Consider the following 23,762-nt stretch of genomic DNA (forward strand, 5'->3'; position numbering starts at 1 on the left):
TTCTCCTCTTTATTTTAGATTAGGCGAGCGGAGAGGTGTCATTAATTGGGAAAGGGAGTTCTGTCTGGATATTTTAGAGAGACTGGAAAGAGGAGGGGATGGGTCCCTTAATTGCATTTTGACAGGGTGTTTTGAGGCCTACAGATTGAAAGTTCAGGGTAAATAAGGCAGTGTGCAAAAGAGCCATTTGGAAGCCATTATCCATTTTGTAATTTTAATAGGGCATCCTTCAGTAGATCATTGTTTATCTGTAGATGATAGGACAAATGAAAGTTGCAAGTGTTGCTTTCTTGTAAGGTCTGTGCCTGAACTGAATGAGCACTAAAGTGTGTATCCTGATCAGAGTCCATGATATCTGGGGGCCCAGAGGAAACCAAGTTCTAATGAGGGCTATAGTGGTGAGGTTAGCACCCTGGAAAGGATAAGCCAAGAGTAGACCTGTATACGTATCAGTCATTGTGAGGACAAAATAATTTGTGTCAGCACATTGGCACAATGGCCCAATAAAATCAATTTGATGGTGAGAGAAGGGTCATTCACCCTTTGGTATAGACCTTCATGGGCTGTGCCACCAATAATCACTTTGGGAGGGTAGGGTTTGGGTTAGGGCCGGTGACATGGAGATGCCATGAATTTTGGCCCCAAATATAAGCGTCTGGGGCCCAAGATGAGGGTAATACTTGAGTTTATTTGAGAAATGGGAGCAAATTGGACAGATAGGACATTTAAATGAGCCACCTCTGGGAGTCATGGTAGGAGCTGAGATGGGAAATTTTCATTGTAATACATGAGGTCTGAGAAGTAATATATTGCCAATGTGGAAGGCCCTGTCATAGGGGATAAGCCTGAATGTGAAATCTATTTTGAGCCCATCAACTGAATGAAACAGTCTAGGAGTCGGTAAAAATATGAAAAAAATGACATAATTTTTTGATGGTGTCCTCCAGTGCCAAAGTGACTACAATTAGCTCTGTGAATTTTGTCATCCTTTATTCGGGATGTCCCAGTCGTGGGATGGAAAGTGGTAACTCTCCATTGGGCTCCATCATGAATGATGTGGTGCTGCTGTCTGAAATAAATGGACTCCCTTTCCGCTGGGACTTGGTTTATCAAAAAGGCCCCACGGATGGCCAGTGGGGCCAGGAGGGGGCAATCTCTCCTGGATTTGTGGACTTGGGCAAAGGACAGAGGGTGGGAAAAGCCACATTCGCCTGTAGTTTGGATATGCCTGAGGGTTCAAGCTGTATCCTGTAGGTACCATTTCCATTTAATAAGGAGGCTTCACTGCCTGTTCCTGTGGGGTGTTGTTTCCATAACCTATGGTAAAATAGGCAGTTGCACTAAAGGGTCATGGGCTCAGGGCCTATGATGGCTTTTTTTCTCAAAGAGGGCCCAATCAGCACTAAGATTTGTCTTTTAAGAGACATCTACCTCAGCCGCTGAGGGTAGTTTGTATCTGAAACACATAGGGAGTTGTTGGCTATCATGTGTGGTCCAAAGACTCCAAGGGGCACAAGACAGTTGCTAGGACTTCCACCATAAAGGGGTCACCAGGCAGATGTGGCATCGCTTGTTGGATGTTTTTTTTATGTGGGCCTGCTGTTGGGGTGGCCCCCATTCAAATTGAAATGATTTTTTTGGTGACTTTTGTCAATAGATTTTTAAAAGACTATTGTAAATGAATTGTTGCAACCAAATGTTGCAGGCCATGGCCTGATAGTGCGCTGCCAGAATGGAGCTCACTGATTTTGGGTGACTCAGACTCATGTAGGAGACACAATAAAGAATCAGTCAAATTACTCTACCTCTCTTGGGCCCATGAAGGTTGTAATACAGTTTTCCTGTTTTGTTTTGTTTTTGCCACGCCGCATGGCTTGCGGGATCTCTGTTCCTCGACCAGGGATTGAACCCCAGCCACAGCAGTGAAAGGCCAGAATTCTAACCACTAGCCCACCAGGGAACTCCTTGTAATACAGTTTTAAATTAAAATATTTTATCAACAGTTCTGCAACGTAGATCTCCAAATGCGCAGCTTCTTGAGCCTTCATCTTGTGCATTCTTCAGAGGATCTGAAGTTCACCACTGGAGTTTGAACTAAACTTTCCAATGATATATTATCTAGGTTTGCTGTTCTAACAGAGACAAAACGAACAGCAGTTTAAACAACATACAATAGTTTTTGCTCACGGATTCAGGTGAGGGTAACACTAGCCCCCAGTAGGAAACCACCTTACTGCCCAGGAACTCGGCAATATGAACTTTGTCCCCAAGGGACTTGTGGGAACTGTAGTCCAACAGCTCCGAAGTGGCTCAAGTACTTCCGGCGGAAGAGGGTGGGAACTCGGGCTGTGTTCTCCTCTGGCTTTTTGGGAAGTGTAGTCTACAAGTTCCGTAGAGACTCGGACTCGGACGCTTCCGCACAGGCGTCGCTGGGACAGGGGAATTGTGGGAAGTGTATCCCCAGCGCAACCTGGGGGCGGGGTTTCAGGCCCTGCCGCTCTGGGCGGTCAGGTAGTCTCCCTCTCTTCCCTCTCGCTGGTGAGTTGCTTCCGCGTTTTGCGACCCGTGGGAATTTCCCTGGGAACCTGTCCAACCCAGCCATCAATTTGGGAGAAAGAGCTGCTTCAGAGAGCAATGGTTTGAGGGCTGGGGCGTGGGCGGTGGCTCCTTTGGGCGGAGTCCTCTGCGTTTGGTGCGGTGGATGGGATCGTTCCTGGCCTGGTTGGAGGGTCTCCAGGGCTCTTGCCTTGAGGACATATCCCCTAGGCCGTGCGCCTAATACCCTGCTCTGTCATTTCCCGCAGTAGAACATTGGGTGAATTACTTAAACTTCTGTGTCTGATGGTTTCTTGTAAAATTGAGATGACATTACTACTCTTAAAAAACAAAATTCAGGGAATACTCCGAAGGTCCAGTGGTTAGGACTCCGCGCTTTCACTGTCGAGGGCCGGGGTTCATTCCCTGGTGGGCGAGGTAAGATCCCACAAGCCGCATGGCGGGGCCAAAAACAAAACAGAAAAGGCAAAATCAAACAAAATTCAACTGTGTAAATTTGAAGATCTAATTGGTTTTATGTAACAGTTGGTGAATTGGGCAGCATCCCATCTAGTAAATAGAAGGGTTGTACAAAATGGAAAGTTGTTTTTTTTTTTTTCAGGCAGAAGAGTAGGGCAAAGGAATTATTAGTAAAAGGATTATTTTTAGGTCAGGATCTCTTTTTGTGGGGAAGGGAATGGCAAGGGCTTTATCGTGAAGATTGCCTCTTCTCTGGGGGATGGAAATGGGCTTTGTAATAGATTACCTCGTTAGCGATGGCCATAAAATACCAGCCTGTTTGATTAACATTATATTTCTATGTAAGGTGGAAACTGCAGTTAAGTCTTGGTTTGCTGTCATGGGGCGGGGTGTAGCAAATGACTCCATTTGGGGCCTTTTTTTTTTTTTAGCCGCCTCTGGGCATGTGGGGTCTTAATTCCCCCCCACCAGACATCAAACCCTTGCCCCCTGCAGTGGAAGCACGGGGTCTTAACCACTGGACCACCAGGGACGTACCGGGCCTGTTCTTTCCTTTTTAACACTACCTTTTTAATACAGTGATTTGAGAATTAAACGGGATGGTATGAATAAAAGTCTTGATGGAGAAAATGTTCACATATCGAGGTATGGGGCAGTCATTTTAGCTTATACGTGGTTCGGCCTGAACTCTATGTGAGCCAAAGCAGCCTGACTCATGGCGTGTCAAACACACACAGCACATCTGCTTTAACCATTGAGGTAAAGACTATCCATCTCAAAGATACGGATAAATAACTCCCTTCCTGTGGCATCTTCCTGCATCTCTCCTCTACCTGAGTATCTTTCCCAGAAGAACATAAAACCGTGTTCATTGCAGCTTCCTATATAATGGAAAATCTAGTACTCATCAGGGATTGTGCCAAAATGCGTATTTAATTCATCCAGGAACACAGCAGTGGTTTGATAAATCGGGTTTATTCGTTGAAGTGAGAGATTACGCCCACCATGGGGAACCATGAGGTGCCACGAGGGTAAGAGGGTGTCAGAAAAAAAATCTATTACAGGATTTGGGCTTCATTTAAGTGTTTTGGGAGAGGGCCTAAGGACGCAGGGTTCACTCCGGATTGGATGCTGCCAGAAAGCAGGAGCAATTTTAAGATTTAGTATCTCAATAAATGTTATATTTTGGGAGAGCAGACTAGAACAAAGATAAAGCTCTAAGTGGTAAAGAAATAGCATCACTCTTTTAGCCAAGAGGAGGATGTTTGGCATTGTGTGGGTGGCACAGTGACCTTGTTTTTGTCTATCTAAAAATTACGAAGTGGCCTTCTTTTGTCTCACTTTACCGTGGTCTCAGAGAAACCTCATTTGAGGATGGTAGTCTGTGATTTATGTCCCAAAGGAGAATACTATTGGCCTGTGAGTGCCGTGCCAGCTTCCAGATGTCAGGAGTATTTTGTTTTTAGTTCTCATTACATTCAACACGCCATTATACAGCCATCTTTTGGAAGGAGTTAGATTTTCAGTGGCTGACATTAGAAAATGACTAGCTTATATTGAGTTTAGAAAAATAGATAACAGAACACAAGATTTCATTTTAAAAAATGAAGATGTATGTTGATAGGCATATGTATTGACATGTTTACAGAGAGAAAAAAAATCTGGTTATCTTCAAGGGGAAGGAGTCTAATGCATCCCCTCTCCCCCATTTTGCTTTATACTATTTTTAATTAGCTTCCAATAACGTATGCGTTTTAATTTTTATTTAAATTTATTTTATTTATCTTTGGCTGCGTTGGGTCTTCGTTGCTGTGCGCAGGCTTTCTCTAGTTGCATCGAGCGGGGGCTACTCTTCATTTCGGTGCACGGGCTCCTCATTGCGGTGGCTTCTCTTGTTGTGGAGCACGGGCTCTAGGTGCACCGACTTCAGTAGTTGTGGCGCACGGGCTTAGTTGCTCCGTAGCATGTGGGATCTTCCGGGACCAGGGCTCAGACCTGTGTCCCCTGCATTGGCAGGCGGATTCTTAACCACTGCGCCACCAGGGAAGTCCCAACATATGTGTTTGTAAATTGTTAACTATAATAAAGATATTTTAACCAGAATATATAAAGGAAAAATCTCAATATAAAACATCCTCCTTCACCAATAGAATCCTCCTCAGTGCTCTGGCATTTTGGCTTTAGGACTCAGAATGACTCCAATGCCAAGCTCTTCAGCCTTCATTATGCTTGCTTTGAGATAGCGGACAGTTTCTTAACTTCTCTGAAATTTGGTGTTTTCACCTCCAAAGTAGCGATCATAACTTCAATGAAAAGTTTAAATGAGGGAAGAGCACTTTTCCATGAGGACAAGCTTCCACTTTGGCCCTCTCAAGTTGTTTTTCCTGCCAAACCAGTGGTACCACAGGGTCTGGTACCTTCTTTGCTCCTCCCGGCCCCTCCCAAATCATTCTACCTCGCCTGTTCTTTGACCTCTCAGTTTTAGCCTCATATTGTCAGATTATATTCAAATTAAACTACTTTCAATCATCTAGTATTCCCTAAACAGTCATCCCCCCTTAACTTCTTTCTTTTTTATTTTAAAAAAATTTTTGGGTGCGCCCTGCGGCATGCGGGATCTTATTCCCAACCAGGGATCAAACCCTTGTCAAGGCCCTGGAGTGAGAACGTCCAGTCCTAGCCACTGGACGGCCAAGGAAGTCCCCCACCCTGTTAATTTCTTGAAGATTGCATCTCCTCACTTGTTCCCTTTCCAACAATACTCCTGCCATAATTGGAGGCATTTCGACTTCAGAAAGTCGTGTCTACGGAACATTTTCGCTGGAGGACTCGGGGAAACGTAAGGCTGACTGTCAGTGTAGGAACCCGCCTTACCACCCCGGAAGTCGGGACTTGCGCGATTCTTTTCTCTCTGGCATTTTGGGAACCGTAGTCAAGAAGCTTCTCGTAGTCTTCCTGGAAAGTGAGACTCTGGATTGTTTTCCTCGGCATTCTGGGAAATGTAGTCCAGGCACTCTGTGTAGTCGCTTGCACTTCCGCTCAGGAAGGCGGATCTGACGAATTCTGGGAAGTGTAGTCCAGAAGCCCGGTGGACTCGTAGGCACTTCCGTTCCCGGAGTGGGCGGGTTGCAGGTGTGTTTTCTGTGGGCCCATGCGTCTGTTCCGCGTCTCGCTGGCCCTTGCGAGCTTCCTGGGTCTCTGCTTGGGTCGCGCAACCACCTGGCAATCGATTTAAGGGAAAAGAATCCTCGGCGGAGAACGCAGGTGCGGAGGGGCGAGGGCGGCCGTGTGCGTGCCCCTCGGTGGAGCTCTGTGCGTTTGGGGCGTTCTCGAAACCCCAAGAGGGGACTGGCTCCGCTCGCGTATCCCCTGGATTGGGAGTTTCCGCGGCTCTCACCTCGCCCAGTCCGCCTCCCTCCACCTTCCACGTGCGCTTCCACTTACTCGCGTGGGGAGTTAATCTCCCCGTGCCTCCCGTTGCTTTTCTTTAAACTATTAGGCCCTTCCTAGTAGAATCGTTTTGGGAATTGAAAAAGGTGGTACAAATAGAAGTCTTAGTTCCTGGCACGTAGTGAATGGTGATCTCTCCTTGGTGTTAATTTCTCGAGGAGAGGTCAGGTCCCCAGGTTAGGGTGAGAAATCCAGCTTCAAGGACCCTTGCCCTTCTCTCTCTCTCTCTGCGTGACGCTGGATAATCCCGGACCCCTTCTGACTTTTTTGGAGGGGAAGGTTCCGGATTGCTCGGGATTGCTTCTAGATTGCTCGGAGGGAGGGGAAGCTTTAACTTTTATCGGGGACGGGGACTCAATCGTGGCACTTCATAGCATTCTTTCTTTCTCCAGCGTGATTTATCAAAAAGGACCACACGGAGGTAGAGGGAGTGACTCCTGAGCTACTGATAGCAAAACTCCACGTGAGTGGGACTTGACAGTTTTGTTTTACAATGATCTTCACATCAGTCAGAGAATGTGTAGGATGTGTAATTGGACATGAGTATTGATAATAATTAATCCTTAACTGTTAACTTAAGTAATGAGGGCTTTACACAAATAAATACATTATGTCACACTATGGCTCCGTGAAGAAATATTGCTTTTTTCCTGTTGTGAAAAATGAGCTTGAGACCTAGGGAGCTGAAAGTTATTTGCCCACAGTCACCCACCAAGTAAGAGGCTGAGCTGGGGTTGGAATTCAGGCAGTCTGAGTCCAGAGCTTGAGTTCATAATCTTTTGGATGTAATTCTCCTTGAGCTTTAGGAACTAGGTGGAATCAAGCAGTTTAGTCAGGACTTGATTGTGAGGGACCTTAAAATCAAATAAAATGGGCTTGGACTTTTCTATGAGTTTTAAAAAATATCATCAACTATTTTGTTTCACTTGTTACAAATAATATTTCTTATTCTCATAGAACTGTATCATTGTGGAACATTCAGAAATTAAAGAAATTTGAGAGAAAAAATTTTTTAATTACTTCTTAATCCAGGGTAAAGATAGCAACAGTTAAGCTTCTAATGTATTTCTATTTAGTGATTCTTTTTGTGTATTTGTTTATAAACATTTTACAGATTTTTTTTTATCCTACCTTTCTCAGTGATTTTTCCCTTATGTGTTTTAACTATGGAAATTGCCAAACACTGACAAGAAAGAATAAACTAATGAACTTCCAAGTAATTTAATGATCAGTCTTACTATTTTCATTATTATTGTTATTCCTGTGACTGTTTCCTGATTTTTAAGAAAGTTTTATTTTTATATAATTTTAAACCTATAGCAAAGTTGCAAAATAGTATAAGGGACTCTCCTATACTTGTTACCTAAATTCACCAATTGTTTACATTTTGCCTATCTGCTCTGTTCCTCCATCAGGAATGTACCTATATTCACTGACAGCTCATCTTAGCTTTCTGCATGAAGGAAGCCCACATACCATGAGTAATCAGGAGGTGTCTTCGTAAGAGGGATTTAGGAAAGGCTGACTATAGGATTTTAGCATCACATACTTGGTAATATGAGACTATTATACTATATATATATTTAAAATTAATTAATTTATTTTTGGCTGCGTTGGGTCTTTGTTGCTGCACGTGGGCTTTTAGTTGCGTCAAGCGGGGGCTACTCTTTGTTGCGGTGCGCGGGCTTCTCACTGTGGTGGCTTCTCATTGCAGGGTACGGGCTCTAGGCACGCGGCTTCAGTAGTTGCGGCATGTGGGCTCAGTAGTTGTAGCTCGCAGGCTCTAGAACGCAGGCTCAGTAGTTGTGGCGCACGGGCTAAGCTGCTCTGCGGCATGTGGGATCTTCCCGGACCAGGGCTCAAACCCGTGTCCCCTGCATTGGCAGGCGGATTCTTAAACCACTGTGCCACCAGGGAAGCCCCTGTACTAGATATTATACTAGAGAATAGTGTTTATATATTAGATATCTATTAAGTTATTCCTAATCATAGTTAATAGGTAACAGTAGATAACGCCAGATAGCATATTAAGTAACATACTGTTATATAGTCCACGTCCTGTATTTTGTTCTGTTTTTCATCGGAAGTCTTCATAACTGGTTTTCCCCTTAGTTCAAAGTCCAATTTTATACCCAGCTCACAGATACAGAGAACAGATTGGTGGTTGCCAGAGACAGGGTGTGGCGGGGGTGGGTGAAATGGATGAAAGTGGTTAAAAGGTTCAAACTTGGAATTATAGGGTAAATAAATCATGAAAATATAGTGTACATCATTATGACTCTAGTTAATAATACTGTATTGCTCATTTGAAAGTTTCTAGAAGAGTAGATCCTAAAATTTCTCCTCACACACAAAACATAAATTTGTAATTATGTATGGTGATGTATGTTGACTAGATTTATTGTGGTAATCATTTTACAACATATACAAAACTAGAATGATTATGTCGTACACCTGAAATTAATATTATAAGCCGTTTATACCTCAATTTAAAAAACAATAATAAAGCTCATGCACTTGATCATTAAAAAAAAAGTCCAATTTTATGCCTTGCCTTAAGGTGTATATTTGTTTACAAACATTTTACAGAATTTTTCTCATATTTTTCATAATGTTCTTCTTTGACATGGAATGATTCCACAGGTTTTGTCTTTTTTGTTCTTGATGCTTTTAGGGAGTTTAGAGGCAAGTTATTTTGGAGGACCATTTGAGGTTCATCTGATATATTCCATGTTTAGCTTCAGATTACGCATTGTTGGCAGGGATTCCACAGAAGTGGTGAAGTGTCCTTGTCACTGCAACATAGCCGGAGCCAAAGGATATCAGTTTGTCCCTATATTGGTAAACTCAGCTTTGTTTACTAGGCTAAGGTAATGTCTGTCAGATTTCTCCATTGTAAAGTTACTCTTGTTTTTCAGAATTGATAAAGTTTTCTTATGGGGAGATACATTTATTAGTGGGCATTCTACTATAAAGAGAAACTTCTTCTCTCCCACTTATTTATTTATTCATTTAAATATAAATATTAGTATGGACTCAGGATCCATAAATTAGTATTCTAAATGACATGTAGATTAATAAACATTTATTTTTACCAGCTTGAGGTATATTGTACATATCATAGAATTCACCCACTTGAGATGTACCAATCAATGATTTTTAGTAACTTTGCTGAGTGGTGCAACCATTGCCATGATAATTTGGAACATTTTCATTTCCCCAGTTGGATTCCTTAGTTAACCCCCATTCTCTCCCCAGATACCCAGGCTACCACTAACCTACTTTATGTCTCCATAGATTTGCCTATTCTGGACATTTCATATAAATGGAATCATACAATATGTAGACTTTTGTGTCAGTCTTCTTTTGCTTCTTCCACACATTTACAAGGGTTCATCCACATTGTAGCATAACTAGGACTTCATTCCTTTTCATTGGTGCATAATATTCCATTGTATGGATATGCCACAATTTGTCTGTTCTTTCACGCATAGGCCAACATTTTGGTTGTTTCCAGATTTAGGTTATTATGACTAATGGTGCTGTGAACATTCACATGCTCATTCACAAGAAGCATCTGCATGGGTGAGCGGCGACCCAGGTCACTCTTTCATTTCTTTTTTCTGCCTTCCCAGACACTCTGCCAGGTGCAGTTCTGACCTCCCAGGATCTGTGTAACTCAGAACTGTGCCCATCCCCAGACACAGGAGGAAACATGACCATGTTCAAGGTGAGCAGGGCCCGCCTTTCTCACTTTTTTTTTTTTTAATAGGAGCACATTTTTAAAAAATTAATTAATTAATTTATTTATTTATGGCTGTGTTGGGTCTTCGTTTCTGTGCAAGGGCTTTCTCTAGTTGCGGCAAGTGGGGGCCACTCTTCATCACGGTGCATGGGCCTCTCACTATCACGGCCTCTCTTGTTGCGGAGCACAGGCTCCAGACATGCAGGCTCAGTAATTGTGGCTCACGGGCCTAGTTGCTCCGCGGCATGTGGGATCTTCCCAGACCGGGGCTCGAACCCGTGTCCCCTGCATTGGCAGGCAGATTCTCAACCACTGAGCCACCAGGGAAGCCCCGCCTTTCTCACTTTTAAAGTTCCATCTCATTACTCAGACTGTTGCACGTTTGTCTTGGGATGACTCAAGCAGAACAAGAGACATGGGAGGGCCTGTTCTCCTCCCAGCTCTTAGGTTGTCCTTTTTGATTTTTCATTGCATTTGTTTTTATTGTTTATTTTATGTTATTATTATTTATTTTATAGAGTGGAAAAATGACTACAAATGAACAACTCTCTCACTTCACTACTTCCCTACTGACAAACTAGCTGTTTTTATTTTCTCTTACTCTTTTTCTCATGTGCATTCATAACTCTTTTGTATTTATGGTGTACATTTAATTTTAAATTGTAACTTCTTTCCTTTAATATTAGATAACGTTCATTTTTTTAATGGATACAACATATTTGTCATTGAATTGATGTATGTTTTTATTTTATTTTTTTGTACCCTTTTATTTATAACTGCTTCCCACCTGTAGACATTTAGATGGTTTAGGAATTTGACTGTTCTAAGCAACCCTGCAGTGACAGCTTTCCTACATTAAACCTTCGCCCCCCAAATCAGTTCTGAAAACAGTCTGTCAGTTTTTTCTCCTTACTGTACTGTGAGCTCAGTATAGAAAGAGTACATTTGATATGTGTCATGTTGGCTGTTTTCTAGGTAGAATATCCAAATACAAGCATGGCACAGCCCTAACTTGGTTTGTACAAACATATTTGGAGGTTTTCACACAGGAAGAGCTGGATTCTGTCTTCCCCAGGCCTGAGTCATGGCTTGTGTATATTTTATTTATTGGTCCTTTTTTGTTCTTTTATGTATTAACCAGTTTGACTAAAGTAGTATGTAACCTTAGCTTAAAATGTCCAGTGATACTAGATTTGCCAGTAACTTGTGTTCTGTTTCTGCATTTACTCTTTAGAGCAGCTGCATGAGGAGATTTTGTCTCATTTTTTTCTTAAACACTTGAAATATGAGACACCTACTCACGTTGACACAGGAAACCAAGGGTCGGGAATGCTAAGCAGTCTGCTTAAGTGAAAGATAAACAAGAAGAAAGAAAGTTCATTTGAGACCTGTGTCTTGTACTGTTGTTGTCTGGAGGGCCTTTTGAGTGATGATTTCCACAGTCAGTAGGTGGCGCTGCTCCTCCCCGACCCCTTTCTTGGGTTGCATCTCTTCTCTTCCTGAATCTCTCCTCTATCTGAGTGCCGCAGGTACTCTGAGATGCTCAGCGCTCCAGGCACACAAAGACAGCAGTTAGCACAGTCGTTGTATAAAATATTTAAATTCCTCTGTGGCAAAAAGATACCTTACATGGTATTACCAGAAAAAAATAGCAACCTGGGGCAAAAGTATTTACCAAACGGATTCCAAAAAAAGACAAAATCCAGAATAAAGAATCTTATACATAGGACAAAGGAAAAAATCCAGCGGAATATGAATGAGGACATGAACAGGTATGTTAAAGAGGACAGATACAGATGGTTAATAAACATCTGGAAAGGTATTAGTATTAATTTATAATCAGATAAGTGGGAATACTAAAGCAAATTGTTCTTCCAAATCAGATTACAAAAACTGTGGGAAAATTTATAACCTGCTCTTGGCCAATATATGGAGATTCAGGGTACTTGTACTCTCTTCAAAGATTAGGGAAGTAGGAAAAAAATTGGGAAGAAAATCTGCCATTATATAATTTTATAATTTATATTTTTAATATATAATTAAAAATATAATTTTAAATATGCCTATTTTGACATTTTAATTTTCATTTTCAATTATTTTATTTATTTATTTATTTATTTATTTATTTATTTTTGACCACGTTGGGTCTTCGTTGCTGCGTGCTAGCTTTCTCTAGTTGTGGTGAGTGGAGGCTACTCTTTGTTGCAGTGCGCAGGCTTCTCATTGCAGTGGTGCACGGGCTTCGGTAGTTGTGGCACACGGGCTCAGTAGTTGTGGCTCACGGGCTCTAGAGCGCAGGCTCAGTAGTTGTGGCGCACGGGCTTAGTTGCTTCGCAGCATGTGGGATCTTCCCAGATCAGGGATTGAACCTGTGTCCCCTGCATTGGCAGGTAGATTCTTAACCACTGCACCACCAGGGAAGTCATGCAATTATTTTTAAATAATGAGGGAGATAAATCTACAAAAATGATGTTCTTTGCAGGATGGATTATAAAGAGAAAAATATGTAAAATTAAATACGCTTTATTTAGAACAGGTAGATGTAGATCATCAGTTCTCTGAAATAATATGCAGCCACGGAATGGGATGAAATAGGTGTTGATAATAGGAAGGAATAATAAGAGTAATAGCAAATGTTTATCAGGCACTTACTCTGTGCCACATACTCTTCCAAATGCCATGGATTCCCTTGTTTAATCCTTGAAAGAACTCTGTCATGTAAGGACCATTATACAGAGAGGAAACTCAGGCACGTAGGCAAACTTGTCCAAAGTCACGCAGCTAGTAAGGGTAAGGGCCACGCAGACCTTTGGGAATCATGTCAAGGCCTGCTGGATCCAGAGCGTGACACTGAATGCTGCAATTAAGAGATGTAGTGTGTGCAAGATGGGACCCCATGTCTCTAGGAAGATCCTGGAACCAACACTCTTCAGTCTGTGGAACTCAGAGAATAGAAATGTTGCTACCAGAGCCCTTTACCAAGCAAGAAGGCCTTCAATAGGAAAATCTGGCTTCCAGCAGCATGAGTAGCTTATATGCACTCTAATTCAAGTCTCGCCAGTCAGCTTCCAAGTTTGAAATTCCCCTGACCCCGTAAATTTTGCCCCAGACCCTGGATCGAGGAAACAAACTTGAGAGCCTTGCCTCCTGTCTCCTTGTTGGTTGACCTCGCCATAAAGCTTTTTCTCAAAAAAAAAAAAAAGTGTACCTTGAGGTTACATAGGGTGAACTACATCGATGTCCCACGCAGGTTACTAAAAGCTTGTTAGCTTGGCAGACAATAAAGAAAAGTAGTAACTTTTCTATCACAACAGGGTTCATGTGTGTGAGAGGAAAAAGGCCATTGCTGTCAAATATGTTTGGACTAAATTGCGAAATTCTTCTGGGGACAATTGGCAATATTCAACAAAAAGTAAAATGCATGTAGTCCAGGATATATATTTAGGGTTTTGGGAGGCTTACTTGTAAGTAGACCCAACGAGGGCGCAAAATAAATACGAGGACGGTTGTCACTGCCACACTTTCGGTGAGGCTGAGGAAAATCAGTGTGTGACATTGGCAGGATGAAAGGAGAAGGTCTGGGAAGTCTGCAGATTTGACTGAAGTCCCTCAGAATCTGGGCTCACTTCCCTCCCATCCTCTCCACCTTCTCAGCACTGTCCCTTTTCTTTCTTTCTTTTTTATTTTTTAAATATTTATTTATTTATTTGGTTGCATTGGGTCTTAGTTGTGGCCGGCGGGCTCCTTAGTTGTGGCTCACCGGCTCCTTAGTTGTGGCATGCGAACTCTTAGTTATGGCATGCATGTGGGATCTAGTTCCCGGACCAGGGATCGAACCCGGGTCCCCTGCATTGGGAGCGTGGAGTCTTACCCACTGTGCTACCAGGGAAGCCCCAGCTGTCCCTTTTCAAGTGGCCATTGATTGTAAGATTGAGGCTACATGTGTTTGGTGTCATAGGAGGTGGTGACCTTCAAGGATGTGGCTGTGACCTTCACGGAGGAGGAGCTGGGGCTGCTGGACTCCACCCAGAGGAAGCTGTACCAGGAAGTGATGCTGGAGAACTTCCGGAACCTGCTCTCAATAGGTGAGGACAGGCACCCTCTCTAACCTAATATCAGCTCCCCGGTTTGGTTTTGTGTCCTCAGGTGTTGAAGGCTTTGGGGGTCTTGAGATGGTCACCTGCATTTGGGGACCTCACTTTTGTACCAACAATTTTTTAACGAAATAAAATAAGGTAGAAAAATACCAGGATTTGTCGGGAAGAATGGAATACATTGCAGCAAAAACTCTTGCCAATTGCATGAGTGATGTAAGAACCGATGGGAGGAGAGTTAATGAAAATAGACATTGGCAATAAATCGGTTTCTGTAATACTTATTACACATATGTGTCTGGGTCTTGAAATACTGGTATTTCTTCAAATAGGTCATGTTTTTTGTTTTTTGTTTTTTTTAAAATACACTGGTTTTGATTCATTGATCAACATTTAATTCAGGAATCTAAATTTCCAGTAAATTGTACCTTTAGTGTGTTCCTTTTAAGTATGTGACTCTGCATGTTCACAGGGTGTCACCCCTTCAAACATGATATATTCCACTTAGAAAAGGAAAAAAGGCTTTGGGTGGTGAAGACAGCAACCCAAAGAGAAGGGACATCAGCTAAGAACCAGGCAGATAAGAGTCCTTGGAGATGCTCTTCTACGTGTTTTTACTTTTCTCCAGTCCTTTGCTGTCATCTGGTCCAAACTGCCAGACCCCTTCTTTCACCCGCCTTTGTACTGGTTGCCCTGCTCCTACCCTTCCCCTCCTATAGTCTATTCTCCACGTCACAGCCAAAAGTGATGCTTAGGAAAGATTGCCATTCCTCTATTCCAAACCTTTTATGGCTTATTTTTCTTAAAGTTAAAACCTCTTCAAGTGGCTTCTGGAGTCCTCCAGGGTCCGCTCCTGGGCCCCTGCTGCCTCTCCAATTCCTCTCCTCTGCTCTCCTCGCTCGCTCCATCCCTCCCACCCCTGCCGGCCTCCCCAGTGTTCTCAGACCTGCCGGGGACGCTGTATCGCCCGTGGCTGCCCTAATAAATCAGCACAAACTTCATGGCTTAACACAACACATGTTGATCATCTTACACTTCCAGAGGTCAGAGCTGTAACGTGGTTCTCACGGGGCTGAAATCAAGGTGTCAGCACCATTGCGTTTCTCCTTGGGGGCTGTAGGGGAGAACCTGCCTTTCCAGCTGCTAGTGGTCATCCAAATCTCTTAGCCTGTGGCCGCCTTCCTGCATCTTCACAGCCAGCGACATCGCTTCTCTCTGTCCCTTGCTGTGTATTTGCACGCCCCTCTCCCGCTCTCCTTCTGCGTCCCACTTCTGCTTTGAAGGGCCCTTTTGACTGCATTGAGACCCCACCCCCACCCCATAGTAGAGGATCATCTTCCCTTTTAAAGTCAGCTGATCAGCAGCCTCAATCCCGTCTGCAACCTTAATTCCCCTTTGCCACATGATCTAACATATCCTAGCTTCCAAAAATCAGGACGTGAGTTCCTTGGGGGACAGTTACTCTGCCCACTGTCGGTACTTCTGCCTCTGAGCCCTCAACTTGCTCTCTCTCTTCCTTTTACCTCAGACCCTCCTGCTCCCTCCCTTACTGCCTTCAGGTCTCTGCTCCGTTCTAACAGCATGCGAAAGGCCTCCTGTGACCACCCTCTCTAAAATCCCATCCTCCCTGTACTCTCCTCGTTCTGCCTTTTATTGGGTCTCACAGACTTTGGTTTGCTTACTTATCACTTCTCTCTTTGCACTGAAGTGTGATACCCAGTAGAGGGTTTTGTCTGTCCTGTTTAGTGCTCTGTCCTCAGTGCCCAGAGCAGCCTGGTATGTGGCAGTCATCTGCAAATATTTGTTGACTTAGTGAGCGTGTTGATGGATGGGACGGGAGACCCCCGTGTCTCCGAGAGTCATGGAGATAACTATTAGTCATGTGCAAACCAGAGTGAAGGAAGGAGGTTGCAGAGCATTTTTGTCTTTTGATGAATGTCTATCCGATTACTTTAATTTTTTTTCTTATTCGTTTTTTAATTTTATTTTTAATTTTATTTATTTTATTTTTCCAATTACTTTCTGTTTCAATTACTTTCTTTTTTTTTCTTTTCTTTTTTAAAATTAATTAATATATATATATATATATATATATATATATATATATATTTTTTGGCTGTGTTGGGTCTTCGTTTCTGTGTGAGGGCTTTCTCTAGTTGCGGCAAGCGGGGGCCACTCTTCGTCACGGTGCGCGGGCCTCTCACTATCACGGCCTCTCCTGTTGCAGAGCACAGGCTCCAGACGCGCAGGCTCAGTAGTTGTGGCTCACGGGCCTAGTTGCTCCGCGGCATGTGGGATCTTTCTGGACCAGGACTTGAACCCGTGTTCCCTGCACTGGCAGGCGAATCCTTAACCACTGCGCCACCAGGGAAGTCCCCCACGTTCTGTTTTCAAAGAGACAGTCCAAAAGATTCAGAAGGAACTAGTGATGGGCCCTCTTGCTTTCTTTTCACCCCAAGGGATTCTTGCCACTTTTGATTTTCTTTATTAGCACATGCTTGGTGTACCCTGGTCTCTGAGACAGCTTTTCAGCAAAACTGGGTTCTCTGTCCCTTTGATATTTCAAATAACTCACTTGGAAAAGATGTTTTCCCTGTAGGACTTGGCTTAAGTGCTCATAAAAAGTCAAACCGAGATTCATTTATTCATTCAACATGCATTTGTAGGGTACTCACTGTACTCCAGGCATGATTCTGGACAGTGATTATAAAGTAGGGAAGTGTAAAAATGTGTTCCATGTACAAAGTGTGAAATGCTTCCCGCTTTGAAGCTGCATTGCAGTGGGAAAGAGACATATTAAACAGCAAATGATTTAGTGAGTCATGTGGGGAAAAGTGCTGTGTAGAACATAAACAGATTCAAGGAGGATGGACATTGCCAGAGGTAGACTGAGTGAGGGCAGGATTGGTTATTTTACATTAGGTGGTAAAGAGGCCTTGGTGGTGGGTTGACATTGAGCAGAGGCCTAAAAGACGTGAGGAGTCACCCAGGTGTCTGTCTGAGAAGACTTCCTGGCAAAATTTAACTCCCGTTTTAGGATTGGCTTTCAGAGTTTATACCGTGACCTCACCTTCTCCCTTTCTCAGTCTCTGTCTCTGTGTAAAAGATTACCTTCCACTTTTTTACTTTTTTTCCTAGAGGTCTGAATTAATATCAGGTTTAGAACAGTGTATGTTATCTGTTCAACTTGGTTTCCCTTTTGTCCTAATGGAGAAAACCTGCCAGTAGGAGCTGAAGTTCCATCCTCTGCTTTCACTGTGTTTTAGTCGGTGTGTGATTAGATATTTGCTCCCAAACCTGCAAACCATTCTAACCATTCCAGTCACCTCAACGCTGAAGTAACTTTCCAATAAAATGACCCAAGGCAGAGTTATAGAGAGGCTGTTTATCATATGTCTACTGGATCAAAGAGGAGGCAGCTTAAAGGGAGGGGAGTGAATTTCTCCTTTGAAACTTGTCAAAATTTCTTCACAAGTATTTTCTTTCTTCTTCTTCATCTTCTTCTTCTTCCTCTTCCTCTTCCTCCTCTTCCTCTTCTCCCTCTTCCTCCTCCTCCTTTTTTTTTTTTTTTTTGTATGGGGATTCCCTGGCACTCCAGGGGTTAGGACTCTGTGCTTTCACTGCTGAGGGCTTGGGTTCGATCCCTGGTTGGAGAACTGAGATCTCACAGCAAAAAAAAAAAACCTGTTTTGTTTTGTTTTGTTTTGTTTTTAGAGCAGTTTTAGGCTCACAGCAAAATTGAGAGGAAGGTACAGAGATATCTCATATATCCCTTGCCCTCCTCACACTCACAGCCTTTAACATCATTGACATGTCCTACCAGATACAACTGATGAGCCTACATTGACACATCGTTATCATCCAGAGTCTATGCTTTACATTAGGGTTCATTCTTGGTGTTGTACATTTTATGGATTTGGACAAATGTTTAACGCCATGTATCCATCATTATTAGTATCATACAGAGTATTTCCACTGCCCTAAAAATCTTCTCTGCTTTGCTTATTCATCCCTCCTTCCCCCTAACCCTTGGCAGCCACTGACCTTTTTACTGTCTCCATACTTTTGCCTTTTCCAGAACATCAAATAGTTGGAATCATACAGTATGTAGGCTTTTCAGATTGTCTTCTTTCTTTCTTCTTATTTAATAATATGCATTTACATTTCCTCCACATCTTTTCCTGGCTTGATAGCACATTTCATTTTAGCACTGAATAATATTCCACAGTGTGGAGGTACCACAATTTATTTATCCATTCACCTATCGAAGGACATCTTGGTTGCTTCCAAATATTGTTTACAGAAAAGTTATTGCTTTTCCTTAAAGTTCTAGTTGATTCAGATTTTATTATCTGTATAACTTTTTTGTCTACATCATTTATTAACCATATAATTTACTATCCAAGATTCTATGCCGCCTTTGAAATTCAGTAGAAATGGCCATAGGTGAACAATTTGAATCTAATTATCAATTTTTTAAGTTAAGTTTTTGATGTCTAACTTGCGCCTCACATAGGAAATTTGCACCAATGGGTTTTGTTATGCTTAGTGGATAGGAGACAGCTGGGCCACCTCTTGGTTTCCTTTGGCACGCAAACCAGAGCACACGACACACAATGGAATAGACGAACTGAACATTCTCTGGATTCATTCAAGTCTCATACTCTCTCCTAAATGTGAAATTTTGACAGCACTGAGCAGAGCCTTCAGTTGTCCACATCTCTGAATTTTGTCTTTGCAGAAGGAAAGATCCAAAGTGAGATGGAGACTGTTTCAGAAGCAGGACCACATGAAGAGCTTTCCTCCTGGCAGATCTGGCAACATATTGCAAGTGACTTAACCAGGTGTCAAGACTCCATGATAAAAAGTTCTGAATTCCACCAACAAGGTGACTCATCCGGCCAGGTTGGGGCAGGATTCTCTGAAACTCACACAGGCCAGAAACCTTATCAGTGTAATGAATGTACAAAATCTTTCAGTGATGTCTTCAACTTTGATCTTCATCAACAAATACACCCAGGAGAGAAGTCTCATACATGTGGTGAGTGTGGAAAAAGCTTCTGTTACAGCTCAGCACTTCGCATTCATCAGAGAGTTCACTCGGGAGAGAAACGCTATAAGTGTGATGAGTGTGGCAAGGAGTTCAGTCAGAGCTCACAGCTGCAAGCTCATCAGAAAGTCCACACCATAGAGAAGCCATTCAGATGTGAGCAGTGTGGGAAAGGCTTCAGTCGTAGGTCAACACTTACTGTTCATTGTAAATTACACATGGGAGAGAAACCTTATAATTGTGACCAGTGTGGAAGGGCCTTCATTCATGCGTCACATCTTCAGGAACATCAGAGAATCCACACTGGGGAGAAACCGTTCAAATGTGATATATGCGGTAAGAACTTCCGCCGTAGATCAGCCCTTAACAGTCATTGTATGGTCCACACTGGAGAGAAGCCATACAAATGTGAGGAGTGTGGGAAGTGTTTCACTTGTAGCTCAAATCTTCATATCCATCAGAGGGTCCACACAGGAGAGAAACCTTATAAATGTGAGGAGTGCGGTAAGTGCTTCATTCAGCCTTCACAATTTCAGGCCCATCGGAGAATCCACACGGGAGAGAAACCGTATGTCTGTAAAGTGTGTGGTAAGGGCTTCATTTACAGTTCAAGTTTTCAAGCCCATCAGGGAGTCCACACAGGAGAGAAACCATACAGATGCAGTGAGTGTGGGAAGAATTTCAGGATGAAAATCCATTATCAAGTTCATCTGGTCATCCACACGGGAGAGAAACCCTATAAATGTGAGGTATGTGGGAAAGGCTTCCGTCAGAGTTCATATCTTAAAATCCATCAGAAGGCCCACAGCATAGAGAAACCTTACAAGTGTGAAGAGTGTGGGCAGGGCTTCAACCAGAGTTCACGACTTCAGATCCACCAGCTGATCCATACCGGTGAGAAACCATACAAATGTGAAGAGTGTGGGAAGGGATTCAGTCGTAGAGCAGATCTTAAAATTCACTGCAGAATCCACACCGGAGAGAAACCGTATAATTGTGAGGAGTGTGGGAAGGTTTTTAGTCAGGCGTCTCATCTTCTGACCCATCAGAGAGTCCACAGCGGAGAAAAACCATTCAAATGTGAAGAGTGTGGGAAGAGCTTCAGTCGGAGTTCACACCTTCAAGCCCATCAAAAAGTCCACACTGGAGAAAAGCCATACAAATGTGAGGAGTGTGGGAAGGGCTTCAAGTGGAGCCTGAACCTCGACATGCATCAGAGGGTCCACACAGGAGAGAAACCATATAAGTGTGGGGAGTGTGGGAAGCACTTCAGTCAGGCCTCAAGTCTTCAGCTTCATCAGAGTGTCCACACTGGAGAGAAGCCGTACAGATGTGATGTGTGTGGTAAAGTCTTTAGTCGGTCTTCACAGCTTCAGTATCACAGGCGAGTTCACACAGGGGAGAAACCTTACCAGTGTGAGATGTGTGGTAAAAGCTTCAGTTGGCGCTCCAATCTTGTAAGTCATCACAAAATGCATACTGGGGATACATTTTATGAAAGCAGCGAGAGTGGTAAGAGCATCAAGGAACTGTCAGAGGAAAGAAGTTCTACAAAATGATGTTTTCAAAAAACTCATGTGCAACGTGAATTCTTGCAAGCATCAGGTCTCATAGGAGAGAAAGTATTTTAGGTTAGTTGGTGTTGAAGCAGTAGCCAAACAGAGCCTAGTGTTCACCAGACCACACAGCAGGGACCCCTTCTGAGTGTTGCAGTAAGGGCTGCATTCAGAACTTTGACATTTATCAGATGTCACTTAGGAGATAGCACTTAGAAAGGAAAAGAGTTTGGTCTGGCCTTTAATAAAAGTGTAAGGATGAGCTAGTCAAAATTGATGTCCATGAGAACGTGTGCTCCATGAGGGCAGGGCCTTGGCTGCTCAATCTACACAACCTTAACATTGAATAGCGCTTTTAGGTGTGCTCAGTACTTGTGTTTTAAATAAGCTGAAAGGGGGAAATGTATAATATATGAAAGTTGTATCCAGAGGAGGAAACCTGCAAAATAAAATTAATTCAGGACATGAACATTTGTTGAAATACTGAAAACCACTGCAGAAAACCAATCTGCAATATATTTTTTTAAAATTTATTTTTGGTTGCGTTGGGTCTTCATTGCTGCACACAGGCTTTCTCTCGTTGCGGTGAGCGGGGGTTACTCTTCATTGCGGTGCGTGGGCTTCTCATTGCGGTGGCTTCTCTTGTTGTGGAGCACGGGCTCTAGGCGTGCAGGCTTCAGTAGTTGTGGCACGCGGCTGAGTTGCTCCGCAGCATGTGGGATCTTCCCAGACCAGGGCTCAAACCCGTGTCCCCTGCATTGGCAGGCAGATTCTTAACCACTGCGCCACCAGGGAAGCCCACCAATCTTCAATATTAATATGCTGTTAGCCTATTGCAACTGGCTCCTTGCCTCCCGCAGCCTCTGTTCTCAAGTTGGGTGGTTATTTGAGGCCCTGTCTAGTTTTCCAAGGACTGTGTTCAGTAGAAATTGAACTATCTTGTGATGTTTTTTCTTTTCTGATGGTACAGACTGAAAAAACATGATTAACTTTGCAACAACAGTAACTGCCTAGTATACAATTGATTTTTTTGTCTGTCAATGTTAAGGCAGGGTTTACTGTAACACTTTGAAAGTGTCACAAAAATCGTTTGTCCCTAGAAAAAAAATTTTTAGTTGACCTTGAACTTACTGATTTCTAATTCTCTGCATTTTCATCCAGACTTTGAAGTGTTTGCCTTCTAATCATTGTAGCATTTCTTCTATCAAAACTTCTCAGGTAGGGGCAATGCCATATTCTTCCCCCACATCCATGAGGCAAATACCCAGAAAACTTGTAGGAATTTGATAAAATTATCTAATGTATTATTGAGACAAGACTGACATTTATGTGCTTTTCCCTATTGGTAGCAGTAGAGCACGGTTTCTGGAAAGGAGTATATATCAGAATATATTAGATTGTACATCTCTTTGATCTAGAAATCATATAATTGGAAGTTATTGATTATGAGATTAAAATACCAGAAAGATGAGCACCACATCAATGATGTCACTGAACTTTTTAATGGAAATTAGTGTACAGCTGTAAGAATTTGAGTTTTGATATATTCCTATATTAATCTGAAGCCATTAAAATGATGACAGGGACTTCCCTGGTGGTGCAGTGGCTAAGAATTCGCCTGCCAATGCAGGGGACACGGGTTTGAGCCCTGATCCAGGAAGATCCCACATGCCGCGGAGCAACTAAGCCCGTGCGCCACAACTACTGAGGCTGTGTGCCACAACTACTGAAGCCTATGTGCTTAGAGCCTGTGCTCTGCAACGAGAGAAGCCACTGCAATGAGAATCCCGCTCACCGCAACGAAGAGTAGCCCACACTCACTGCAACTAGAGAAAGCCCGCACGCAGCAACGAAGACCCAACGCAGCCAAAAATAAATAAATAAATAAATTTATTAAAAAAAGAAAATTATGACATATCATAATGGCAGGAGATACACAATATGGGCTTTGAGAGGTCACTGATTGTAGCCTTCATAGTATAATCAACCATAAATCTTTGTTAGTGTATGTGTGCGTGTGCACACATGTATGTGTACATGCATAGATCATGTGTAAAGGGGTACTCTTGCAGAGTGGTTTTCCTAGGCAAGGAGCATTTTGTGGTATTTTTCCATTTTATAACTTCATGTTATATTTTTTTCATTGAATAGTGAATATTGCCAAAGCAGGAAATTATTACAATAGAATTTGAAAAAGTACTAAATAATTATCCCTTGCAGTTAAGACCTCATAATATGATTGTTCTATATTGTCATAAGGCATATAAGATCAAAATTACGGTATGAACTCTGGAAGCCAATTTCAAAAACAAAACAATTCTCAGATTATTTTGCATACACAGAAAAATTGATGAGTTTCAACAATCGAAGCTTTATTATTTATGCTGTGCTTTAACTACAGATCCGTTATAGGGAGAGGGAAAATCCTGGAGCTAGAAACAAAAGTGGATATACCTATACTGTGGAGGTTTAAAAAAATAAAGTTTCTCTTGTTGAAAAGATGCGCATGAGGAGAGAACTCAGTGTAATAGCAGAGGACCCTCTGGATGTGGAACCCGTAAGGACAAAGCAGGTTTGGATGCCATTCCATACTCAGACCAATGGTGGTATTTTTAGTATAGTTGGTTAAAGGGCTTTATTTAGCAAGTTACAGTTGACCCTTGAACAATATGGGTTTGAAATGGGCAGGTCCACTTATATGCAGGGTTTTTTTAAATAGTAATTACTACAGTACTACATGATCTGTGGTTGGTTGAACCCATGGTTGCAGAATTGCAGATACAGAGGAACCACGGATATGGAAGTCTGACCATAAGTTATTTATATAGATCCGTCCATCCATCCATCCGTCC

General features: G+C 42.6%; 1 protein-coding gene across 8 annotated transcripts; it reads left to right on the forward strand.

The window, feature by feature from the left end:
• Window positions 1-2,476: 2,476 nt before the first annotated feature.
• Window positions 2,477-20,921, forward strand: LOC114236105 (zinc finger protein 234). 8 transcript variants are annotated; one of them, XM_057534604.1, is made up of 6 exons: window positions 2,523-2,538; window positions 6,858-6,928; window positions 7,881-7,965; window positions 10,101-10,195; window positions 14,169-14,295; window positions 19,046-20,921. In XM_057534604.1, exons 4-6 carry the CDS (start codon window positions 10,181-10,183, stop codon window positions 20,911-20,913), a joined length of 2,010 nt encoding a protein of 669 aa, XP_057390587.1. In that variant the 5' UTR covers window positions 2,523-2,538; window positions 6,858-6,928; window positions 7,881-7,965; window positions 10,101-10,180; the 3' UTR covers window positions 20,914-20,921. The 8 variants fall into 8 exon arrangements, with proteins under 8 accessions (XP_057390589.1, XP_057390587.1, XP_057390588.1 ...); XM_057534603.1 differs by lacking the exon at window positions 2,523-2,538 and adding an exon at window positions 6,124-6,147; XM_057534601.1 differs by lacking the exon at window positions 2,523-2,538 and adding an exon at window positions 6,134-6,279.
• The last annotated feature ends 2,841 nt before the right edge of the window (window positions 20,922-23,762 follow it).

Source organism: Balaenoptera acutorostrata, chromosome 19 (assembly GCF_949987535.1).
Source record: "Balaenoptera acutorostrata chromosome 19, mBalAcu1.1, whole genome shotgun sequence".
Lineage (NCBI taxonomy): Eukaryota > Metazoa > Chordata > Mammalia > Artiodactyla > Balaenopteridae > Balaenoptera > Balaenoptera acutorostrata.

Bases quoted from the DNA above. Each gene is read 5' to 3' on its own strand.
- LOC114236105 (XM_057534606.1), top strand. The intron at 14,296-19,045 runs GTGAGGACAGGC...TTGTCTTTGCAG, and splicing joins CCGGAACCTGCTCTCAATAG to AAGGAAAGATCCAAAGTGAG.